The sequence below is a fragment of the Kogia breviceps genome, chromosome 9, assembly GCF_026419965.1.
Source record: "Kogia breviceps isolate mKogBre1 chromosome 9, mKogBre1 haplotype 1, whole genome shotgun sequence".
Taxonomy (NCBI): Eukaryota; Metazoa; Chordata; class Mammalia; order Artiodactyla; family Physeteridae; genus Kogia; species Kogia breviceps.
This window is the reverse complement of record NC_081318.1, coordinates 97,473,105-97,485,161: the sequence shown is the minus strand read 5'-3', so window position 1 is coordinate 97,485,161 and position 12,057 is coordinate 97,473,105. Positions and strand designations below refer to the sequence as shown.

Here is a 12,057-nt window from a genome sequence, read left to right as displayed (position 1 = left end):
TTTGTAGTCTTGTGAAGATTTCTGTGTGCTCATTTGGAAAAGTCTCAAGGTATATTATTAGGCTAGAAAAAGAAGGTGAAAATATTATATTTAGTAGTCCCACCTGTAAATAGGATAGATATATAAAATAAGTGCTGTTTTATAAAGACTTTTCTATTTCCTTTTCCTTTTTTAAATAGAAGACCACAAGAAGGTGTTAGTGTATGACCCTGGAGGATTGGACTAAGGATGTGCAGGGAGAACTTTTGTTTTTCAGTTTATACTTTCCAGTTAGCTCTGTTTCACTTTTTACGATACGCAAGTTTTAAACAGAAGAAAGAATTTAATTAGCAGCCAAAGGGATTGATCACAATCAGTGGGGCTGAGGAGGCAGGTGCAAGTGGCTTAAAAGCCAACAGAAGTCTGGTAGATGTTTGAAGCAGTTTTAGTTGCAGACTTTGGTTATATCACTGGGACGTGGCACCTTCTGCCCAGGGCCTCTAGTTCTAAGCACTCTGCCTTTTCAGCCTTGCTTATATGCCCAAATTCCTGAATACTGGGAGACTACAGACTGACTAAATGCTCTGGCTTTCCTAGAATTCCTGTGAGCCCATCTAATATCCTTGAAACTCTAACCTCAACTCTAGATCATGCCATCCCTTGCAGGATGAAGGCTTTGGCCTTCACTCTCAATGAGAGGGAAGCCCTTTCATGGTTGAACACTGAAGGAGGAAATCTAAAGGAAGGATTGAAATGCAAAAAGGACTAGTAAGCACAAACAATTGGTAAATATGTAGGTAGTTCTAAGCCTTAGTTGCATAAAATAAGAAATAATAGTGACTAGTTTGGGACATGCAAACAAACAAAAAAAACCCCTAAAATACAAGTCCACGTCACAGCTTACAATGAGGAAAGGATAATGAATTTTAAACCATTCTAAAATGCTTGTGTTATTCAGGAGGACTGTAAAGCCATAGATACTTTGACTTAAGCTGAGTATCAATTTTAACAATTTAATTTAGCCACTGAAAGAATAGAAATAGAATGTATAAATTCTAAGTTAATTGATGGGGAAAATGGGTAAAAAAAAAAAAAGGTACCAGTTCAGTAAAAAGTTGAAAAGTAAACAGAATAAAAAGCAAAAAAAAATCATATAAAAAGTTCATAGTAAAATGGATTCCAAATATATCATTGATCACAGTAAATGTAAATAGACTAAACTGGCCAGTGACATTTCTCAAGTTGGATAGAACTAATAATTAAATTTAGTTTTGTGTGATACACCTAGAACATAAGGACATATAAAGAATGAAAGTAGGGGCTTCCCTGGTGGCGCAGTGGTTGAGAGTCCGCCAGCCGATGCAGGGGACACGGGTTCGTGCCCCGGTCCGGGAAGATCCCACATGCCGCGGAGCGGCTGGGCCCGTGAGCCATGGCCGCTGAGCCTGCGCGTCCGGAGCCTGCGCTCCGCAACGGGAGAGGCCACAACGGTGAGAGGCAAAAAGAATGAAAGTAAAAGACTGGAGAAAAAATATTTCAGGCAAATACTAATTAGACAAAAGCTGATATAACTATATTAACAGCAGGCAAAATAGACTCTAAAGCAAAAAGCATTATTAGGGGTTGGGGAGAGTCCGGTCGTAAAATGAGAACAAGAACAATTTACTAGGAGGGTATAAGAATTACGATACACCTTACGACACAGACTCAGACTAATAAGACAAAGTGGATGGAATTTCACAGAGAAATTGACAAATCCACTATCAGAATGGGAAGTTATGGGGTTAAGGAGGTCAATCAGGCCACCGCAGAATGGCAGAACTACTTCCCTAAGACTTCTCAAGACGCAGGAGGGAGGAGATATGGGGATGTATGTATATGTATAGCTGATTAACTGTGTGATACAGCAGAAACTAACACACCATTGTAAAGCAGTTATACTCCAATAAAGATATTTTTAAAAGAAAAGGACTTCTCAGACAATCATAGTCACTTGTGGCAAACACAAACATAGAATGACATCACCAGATTTTGCAAAATAAACTTGTAGTTTAATAATCATTGCTCTCAATCAGGTAATCTTGTTTTTTTTCTGGTTTGACATTATAAACAATGCTATTAAGATTAATATTTAGAGAGAGCCTCATTAGTTTGGAGCGCAGTAATATTTTGGGTTGGCCAAAAAGTTCGTTCAGGTTTTTCCATCAGATGTTACAGAAAAACCCGAACAAACTTATTGGCCAACCCAATAATTTTATACTATTAAGACTAGCTAAATTGAAAGTTACCTTTAGACTATATATAAAGAACTTCTTTGCTATGAAAATTAATAGTGCATACAAGATTATAGGTTTAATTGCATTAGAATTTATATCTCAAAAACTGTGAAAGCACTAGTCTATATACAAATGTATAAACTACTAATTATTTTTAAAAATTTTATCGACTAGCTTAGGCCTTAATAGTGGGATTCTGAGATTTTAGTTTGTCTGTATCCCTAAGGGTAATAAACTTACTTCTTTTGGAAATTCTGTGGTTTGAAATTCAATCTGTATGAAATCTAAATTACCTTCAGTCAAAGGGGTCTTATTCTCTATAATATATGTATATGCAAAGAGTTTTCCTGTTGATTAATAAATCAGTCTTAGTATTCATTATTGGAAAATGGAAAAGGTCAGTATACCTGACAATGAACTCCCTTCTTCAAAGAATTAATATACAGACTTATGACTCTAAATTAAATTAACAAGGCCAGTGTTTTAGGAGACAGTGATCAGTCATGGGTAGGTGGAAACTCCATCTGTTGTTCAAAAGCGTAAGGTCCTTTGAAGAAAAAAACAGTAAAAACCCCAAGTGATCCATTCCTAGCAAATTGTGTTTGCCTTTCCTACCCACTGTAGTTACCAAATCCCATGTGCCAGGTGGAGGTTTTGACATAAAGGACAGGAGCTTGGGAGAAGATCTAGAGGAGGTTGATGGGAAAGGTAGGTTGTTGAGAAAGGTAGGTCGATAAAAGGGTCTTCTAACAGTAATACAGGGTATCTCAGCAATACAGCTTTGAATTACAAAGCTATATGTGATTCCTGTGTGCCGGTTTTACTCACCTCTTGTCTGTAAACAAGATTTGATTTCAAGCTTTTTAGTTATTTGTTAATTGACCAAAAGGGAACCCATCTCAAGGTGTCATCTCTTTGATATCAGATCTGTGTGGTTTAGTCTGATGTCAAGATGTAACATTACCATTGAATCTATTCTGTAGTTGAATGTACCTGTCCTAGTAATGCCTCTTTATTTTATCAAGTAGTCAAATATTTGACTAATTCAACAGTCTAAAATATAAATAAGAACCAGGAAAGAGCTAAAAACATCCTTTGAACTTCTAGAATTGATGTCACAGTGTCCATGCGGTAAAGTATAAACTTAATTTATGGGGAAGTCTCCTAGCTTGCATGTGGTTAGTCCTGTAGCTTCCCACTTTGCAGCAGGTTAGACCAAGATGAGGGGAGATAAGATCAAAAAGAGGAAACTGACACCTTAAGAATAAGATTAGGATTCTTAAAAATCATCAAAATTTAAAGAAAAAGGAAAAGGAAACACAAAATTTCAAAAGATATGGTAACCTGAAGCTGTTAAATGAGTGAAGGGGCAAGCAGCCATATATATACCCTACGAAGCTCTGATAGAATTACTTTTAAAATAAAGACGTGTAATAGCACAAAAACACCACTCACTAGTGAACATGTACAAAGGTTAAGTAGAATTTGACTTCTTAAGGTATAAGTTCAGTGTGTCTTATTTATGAAACCAAAAAAGTACTGACATACAGTGTAGCGAGATTTTTGTGAAAATATTTTCTGATAGTTTTAGCACCTAAGAAAATTAATTTTATTTGTCAGGGAAGTTTACTTAGGTTGACCTGCCAGGAAAATGAAGACTTGCTGTGTAAACCTGTGGATTTGTCTTCTGCTATATAGATTTGCAGAAACATGCCTATGTCTGAATTTCAAATACAATTCAATTTCTAATGTATTGCAAACTGTATTTAGTATTAAGGATGTTAGATGTTAATTTAATGGTGAATGTGTGTGTATATATTTTTAATGCGATTAATTGGCATGTTATAATAAGCTAAGTGATATTTACTTATAATTCCTTTATTCTTTAAACCAGGTAATCTATGATGAAAGCATTTGATAAGTAAATATAAATAAAAATTAGTTTTTTTAATCTGTGTCACAGATTAGTAGATCAAAAGAGATTATCTTTTCCAAAAATCTTCTTTTGGGGAAGTAAACAGTTACCAAAGCAGTTTATTTTCTTATATTATCTTAAATCTTTCAGGGATGGAATTGTACATCTTTCATTTTTATAATGGAGGAAATTATCTTGTATAACAATTTCTAAGTGTGTTCTACAAATGAACCTTTTAGGTTGTATGGAATTCTGCAGTGCTTTTTACTAGTATTCTGGTAATTTTGCACATTATATAATGCTGCATACTATTTTTTAATATTTTTGCTTTATTTCTTTCCAGTTTTTTTCTGAGACAAAACTGCTGCACAGACAAATCTGCTTTTTTTTGTTTGTTTTTTTACAGTTAACACCATAATGTAAGCACCTCCATTGTTGTTTGTTCCAGCATGTGAATTGTTTCATACACCCAACTATTCTCTTATTCTTAGACATGTAGTATTTTCCAGTTTCTCTGTTTTATAAATAACATTATCCTTGTGCATATAGCTTTACTATTTTCTTAGGATACATTTCTGATAGTGGGCTATGAAAGGATACAGCAGTTTTGAGGCTCTTGGAATATATTGCTTATCAGCGTCTCTTGACCTAGAAAGCGTTTAAGTGAACCATAGAATACACTTAGAATCATTGGCCCAAATAAATGTCCAGGAAAACTCATATGACATCACTCAGGGATTCCAAATAGATTTCATCTCCTGTGTCTAAGAGATTTATGGTCACAACCTGGAGTACTGTGTTACGAGGCCATAACAGGGCCACAGTTGATTACTGATGTCTTCCGTGTGTGGGGGCAGCGGGGGAGGGGAGAGTGACAATTGGAGAGTTAGCTGTTTGCCCTTTATACACTCCATTAGAATAACAACATTAATAATACTTTGCCTTTTGTGTGTAATTTTTTGTTTTTTGCTGTGAACTCCAAAATTGGATAAAAAGCATGCCTTAGATCAAAAGAATTTGTTCTAATATAAATATGACATTTTAAAATTTGGTAATTGTAATCCAAATACACTCACCACTTTCAGAAAAATAAACATAGATATAACCATAACTGAAGGTTCATCAGAGCTTATTTCAAAGTTTTTGTTAAAATATCTGATTTAATATAAAAATGTTTTGACTTGTTTTTATTCAGGAAGCATTGTAGATTAGTATACATTTCGCGTTGTTCTGTTTTAAACCTATGAAATTCTAATATATACTTTTTTCCTTGTTTGTTTTACACATGTTTGCAAAGAAATATTTAGAAGAATTGTGACCAAATCCATAAAAAAGGAGTTATCCTGTACCCTTGACATTTCTTAGCAGTAATGGAAATTATGGATAAATAGAACACTAGTGGTATTTCCATAATATCTGGAAAGTAACTTAACCGTATGTAACACATAACTAATCCATAATATATTTTCCTGTTCTTTTTAGACATTCTTCTAAATCACCAACTTTATAATTTCCCCAAAAGTCATTTTCAGTAGATTATCTGAATAGAAATTTAAAGCTCTCATCCAACTCATCTCTTGAAGTGTCAGTTTTATTTCTTCTACTTGTAGCCCTCAGCTGTGATGTTAGGGCAATCTTGGGGTCATTTCATCTACAAATTAAAAATTATATAAAACATTCTTTATGTTAACAGTATAACTTATCATCGTTTCAGGACTTTAATCTCACGTGGTTTCTCATGCATTGAATTCACACAAAGTTCCTAGTGAGCAGATGTACAGAATTAGAATTTGTGAAAAATGCTTTCTTCAGATAATTAAACTTAAAAAGGAATAGTAAGTCTTGTTGTTTGCACATAGGAACCATTTTAATTATTAAGGATTCCTTTAGCCTTTGGAGTCCCTTTCTTTTCGTGTGTGTGTGTGTGTGTGTGTGTGTGTGTGTGTGTTTTAAAACTCAAGTGCTGTTCTTTTGCTTTCTGACATCTTTCCAGGTTATATTAAATAGTGTAACGTGATGCACCAGTATGTATATTTCTCATAGTTTAGAATATTGAATCTCTTACTGCTTTTACCTTTCTATTTCCCTAGTTCCTAATGCTTCACAGCCAAAACTGTGTTTTTGCACCTCCATACAATTTTATTCATCTCAAATAAGGTGGACTTTGAAAAAGCAGCAATGAGAAACCATTATTCTGGCCCTTCAGTCATTCAGCAGATACTTAATGAGCATCTTCTACTTGTTGAACGTACACGTGAATTTGTGAAAAGTAAGTTTTAAGGAGATCAAATGAAGGAAATAGCTTGAAACAGTAAAAGTTAAAATGGCTGAAGATGGGTGGAGGCTTCTGAAATAGAGAATGCCTACTCTGGACAAGATGCTTTCTTACCATAACCAAAAAGGAGCCAAAATAATTTAGTCTGTACCTCTAGATAGTTTCGGTGGCTTTTGGTTCCAATTCCTCAGTCCTAATCTGTGTCTGTAGGCCCTCACCAGTACTGAGATAGGTAGAGCTTGGAGGAGTGGATTGTAGGGTAAAGGACTAAGCAAAGGAGAAGTGAGAAGAACATGAGAACCAGACATAGAATTGTCTGGAGATAAAAATGGTAATGCCTTGGGACTTTTCCTGGTGGTCCAGTGGTTAAGACTCTGCGCTTCCACTGCAGGGGGTACAGGTTCCATCCCTGGTTGGGGAATTAAGATCCCACAAGCCACACAGCCAGAAAAAAAGGTAATGCCTTACATTGCTAAGGCATTTTATAGTTTACAAAGCATACCTTTGGTATTGACTGTATTGTTAGTTTCATGTTACAGATAAAGAAATCAAAGCCACAAGTTACTCAGCTAGCAAGTGGTAGAGAAAAGTCTAGGTTCTTAAGTCTAGTGTTCATTTTATTGCAGACATTCTAGCAACAATAGGAGAATGGGTAAAACGAACTCAGATAAATTCATACAATGGAATATCACACAGCAATAAAAAGGAACAAACATGGCTGAAAACCAGTAACATTATGCTGAGTGAAAAAAGCTTTACATTCATATACCCAAAAATACTTTATGTAAAGATATAAAATAGATAAAACTAATCAGTGAGATGAAATCATTGGCAGCAAATATAGTGGTCGTCAAGTTATTTTGAGATGCATCAAAAATATAAAATGGAAAAAAATAAAATAAAATGGGGGCTTCCCTGGTGGCACAGTGGTTGAGGATCCACCTGACAATGCAGGGGACATGGGTTCAATCACTGGTCTGGGAAGATCCCACATGCTGTGGAGCAGCTAAGCCTGTGCGCCACAACTACTGAGTCCACCTGCCACAACTACTGAAGCCCCTGTGCCTAGAGCCCATGCTCCGCAACAGGAGAAGCCATGCATTGAGAAGCTCGTGCACCACAATGAAAAGTAGCCCCTGCTCACCACAACTAGAAAAAGCCCGCACACAGCATTGAAGACCCAAGCCAAAAATAAATATATAAAATAAATTTATATTAAAATAAATAAATAAATAAAATAAAAAGGATAGAGGGATGGATAACATAAGCAAGTGTTATAAAATGTTATTATAGAACCTAGGTGGTCAGTATATGGGTGTTCACTGTATAAGTCTTTAAGTGTTCATAATAAAATGTTCAAAAAGATAAATTGTGCCTTACTTTTAGTGGTTTGGAAAATATGTGTGAGCAAAAATAAAATTTTTTTCCGAAGAAGAACACAACAGGAGGCAGCAGGAGCTGGTAAAAGACTGAATAATATGTGAAATACTGTCTTTGGAACTCGATAAAAATATCCTTCCATATTGTCTGTGAATGTAGCCCCACTTAAAAGCCAAGACTTATCACACCAGAAGAGTGGGGTTGAGTGGGAAGTGGGACGGAGGACCCTCTGGAGTGATGTGGTCAGTGCTACACAAGTAAAGCAGTTTACCAGAGCTCAGTGAATTGTACAGTAAATGTCTGCATGTCATCACATGTAAATTTTACCTTAAAAGTAAAAAAAAAAAAAAAAGAAGTAAATATTGAATTCCAGTTAATTATACACATGCTTAACTGCTTTGGGGTTAAGTATACTGATGTCTAAAACTTATTTTGAAATGAATCAAAAATATAAAATGAATTGAAGATAGGTGATAGATATGTGATATAAAACAAATTGTAGAGTGTTAATTGTGAAGTCTAGGTTATCGGTGTATGGGAATTCACTATATAGTTTTTATAACTTGAAGAGGAAGAAGACAAGGAACTAAGTAAGAGTCCAGGGTATTGAAGCAATCATCTCTATAAATATTGAATTGATTAAGAGTTTTTACAGGAGTAAGTAGCAGTGAGCACACCTAGGGCCCAGATCTTGGTCTCTAATACCACTTCCCACTAAAAGAAACCAGAACTTTTTGGAAACATGGCAGATGCCAGATAAAAGTATTGTTAACAATGTAAATTTATGAAATCGATGACTGAACTGAGGTTTCATAAAAGAGTAGTGCTATGCTTAGGAAATATCCACTGAAATGGGACAAAGGGCTGTAATGTTTGTATGATTCAGAAAAAAAAATATGTGTGTGTGTGTGTGTGTGTGTGTGTGTGTGTGTGTGTGAAAGAGAAGGAAAGACTACGAATAATAAAGCAAATGAGATAAAATGTTAGCAATAGGTAAATCTGAGTAAAGCATAAATGGGTGTTCCTTGCACTATTTTTATTTTTGTAACATTTTGTAAGTTTGAAATTATTTTCCCAAAAAAGTTTATGACAGGAGTGGTGCTGGAGAGAAACAGGGTGATCCACTTAGCTGAGGTGTTGGACTGATTCTATTATGTGCTGTCAGGCCAAGATAAGCAGCATATTATTTTTGTTTCCAGTCTTCTAGTGTTGCATTTTCACTTTGATGTTTAAATTTTGTTCTTTGGTTTTGGCACGGTGATATCATTTTTAGTTCTTTTATATTATCATTGTTTTGCTCCTATAACTATAGTATTTTCTTCATTGAACTTTGTAGATCTATTTAACTGAGCCATCTAATCTTTTTTTTTTTTTTTTTTGCGGTACGTGGGCCTCTCACTGTTGTGGCCTCTCCCTTTGCGGAGTGCAGGCTCTGGACGTGCAGGCTCAGCGGCCATGGCTCACCGGCCCAGCCGCTCCGTGGCATGTGGGATCTTCCCAGACCGGGGCACGAACCTGCGTCCCTTGCATCAGCAGGCAGACTCTCAACCATTGCGCCACCAGGGAAGCCCTAATCTTAACCTTAGTTTTCACTAGGCTCTCAAGGTATTCATTGATAACCCTTGTAGTGTGGGAATTTTTGTTTCTATACTTTTAAAAAAAAGCTTTATTAAAATATAATTCACCATTTCAAGTGTAGAAATCATTGTTTTATAGTATATTCACAATCAACTTTAGAACATTTCATCACCCCCAAAAGAAACCTCCTACCCATTAGCCCTCTTCCAATTACTAATCTACTTTTTATCTCTGTGGATTTGCTTATTCTGGATATTTCATGTAAATGTAATCATTTAATATGTGGCCTTTTGTAAGTGGCTTCTTTTTACTTTCAGGGTACTTCCAAGTTGTAGCATGTATCAGAACTGAATTCCTTTCTTTTTGCTGAGGAACATTCCGTTGTATGGATATACTACATCTTATTTTTATTTATCCATCTATCAGTTGGTTGACATTTGGGTTGTTTCAAGTTTGAGGCTGTTATGCTATGGAATAATGCTTCTGTGAATAGTTGTATACATGTTTTTATTTATTTTGTGTATATATCTAAGAGCTCAATTGCTGTGTGCATTTTCACTCTGTTTACCTTTGAGGAACTGCCAGGCTGTTTTCCAGAGCGTCTACTCCATTTTAAAATCCCACTAGCAATGCGCAAGAGTTCCAGTTACTCTACATCATGGCCAACGTTTGTTATTATCTGTCATTTATATTATAGCATCCTAATAGGTGTAAAATGGGCCTTTCTATACTTTTAAACCCTAAAACTATGATCAATTATTATCAATAAAATAATCTCCATCATTTTCTAGCAGTGAGCCTGTCTCTTTATTAAATATGGAATACATAAAATAAGTGGAAATAAGATAGTATCAGAAAGGTTCTTTTCTTTTCCCATTTCTTTGTTAGCACTTCAAAATTATTTGGAGAGAATCTCAAGAGAAGTAAGAGAGATTGGATTTTTTAAAATTGTACAGCTAGAACTCATAGCTTTTAAATGCCTATTATAGACAGGTACATATTTAGCATCTAACCCCTGAGTCTACCATAACCATTGATGCCACTGACCATTGCCACTAAAGTCTCCAAAGTGGCTTCAGGAGCTTTTCCCCACCCTCACCATAGCTTGGAGCCCATCATCTGCTGTCTCCTGGGAGCTCAGAGCTTCTATTAGTATTAGTTTACCACATTATAGATTAAATTGGGCTATATGGGCTCATCTGAGGTCTAACCATTGATTTTTAACATAGTATCTACAGGAAAAATACAGCTTTTTTTTTCCAGCCTACTAACTTATAAATGACCATTTAGGACACAACCTGATTGTAATTTGGTAACTATCTGTCCATGAGGAAAGGCAAAATAAGTTGGAGTTACTTAACCTAATGTCAGAAAGCTTTATGTTGACTTAAAGCCATCATCATGGATTATAACTTCAATGAAGGATTATTCTCTTTATTTTAATTGCAGTTTTTTATGTTTTTAAATTGTGTTTTGTTGCCATAAGTAGGAATTGATAAAGTGGGAATTGAATTTAGTTTTGAAAATTTATGTGTGTGTATCAAAGGAGAGTAGAAAGAAAAACAGTATTTCTTTCTCTCATATTTTATTTTTATCACTAAAACAAAGGGAAGATGCTCTTCTTTTTACCTCTTCCCTAAAAGGCCAATTTTTCATGTTTGAGATGTGCATCCATATATATAGTTACTTGCCTCATGTTTTATTTTCCTGATAAGTTTAATTGACCTTTAAATAATTGTTATAGAGGATTAGATTAAAACCTGATTAATATGAGAATCATTTACAGGTGGAGTTTTTTCTTAAATGGAGCTAGAATAGTTTTAGATTAATTCAGTAAAAATCCCATGTCCTTTTCCCTAAAATGCATGCATTAGTACCACTCCTACTGATCATCCATACACAGTATAATCCTAAACAACTTCCTTTTCAATCTAGGAAAAAATGAGTGTAATACCCTCTTTCTACCACTCATTTCATTAGGCTATTACGATGGCTGTCAAATGTACATAGGATGTAGGTTTACTTTTATTCCTTCCTCCCTCCCTTCTTTTTTCCTTCCTTCTCTGCTTTCTTTTTTTGGGTGGCTTATTTCTCAGGTTTTTAATAGAAAAACTGTTGGCAGAAGGTATTCCCTAGAAATACTATGCTGATGTATCAAAATAACAGCACATCCTGGGCTTTCAGGTCACACTTGCCTCAGGAGTCCACCAGCTATGAAGTACTGATGAAGGATGTTCTTGCTGTGCAAGACTATTTAGGCTTCCAGGTCCATGGTGTTAAACCTACAGAGGTACCTGGCTATGCCTAAAGTCCAAAGCTTGACCTGAATATTTCCAATTAACATTTTCTTTTTTAGGGGACCATGAACTTCCCCCCAGTAAATATGAACTATCACTTTGGTAATTTCTTCTTGTGTTGAATTCTTACAGCTCTCCACCCAAGGAGGTGCAAGTCAGGTGATTGGACCTCTTACCGAAGGGCAGAGAAGAAATGTGGCAGTAGTGAATTCACTATATAAGTTGCACCAGTCGGTAACAAAGGTAACCTTTATTTTAATTAAGCTCTTTTGACTTAATTTCAAGTTCTTCTTTCTTCTTGCCTTAAATTTCGACAGTAATGAATTATTATTTAATTTTTTTGGAGAAAAATACAAT

The 12,057-nt window shown here is 35.3% G+C and overlaps 1 protein-coding gene across 2 annotated transcripts in view; it reads left to right on the top strand.

The window, feature by feature from the left end:
- The window catches only part of COG5 (component of oligomeric golgi complex 5), a 270,936-nt gene that overhangs the window by 215,142 nt on the left and 43,737 nt on the right, over nucleotides 1-12,057 (top strand). For both annotated transcript variants that reach the window (XM_059074512.2, XM_067042835.1), the window contains exon 15: nucleotides 11,833-11,943. In XM_059074512.2, coding sequence (XP_058930495.2) covers nucleotides 11,833-11,943 — 111 coding nt within the window. The remainder of the gene's footprint in view (nucleotides 1-11,832; nucleotides 11,944-12,057) is intronic.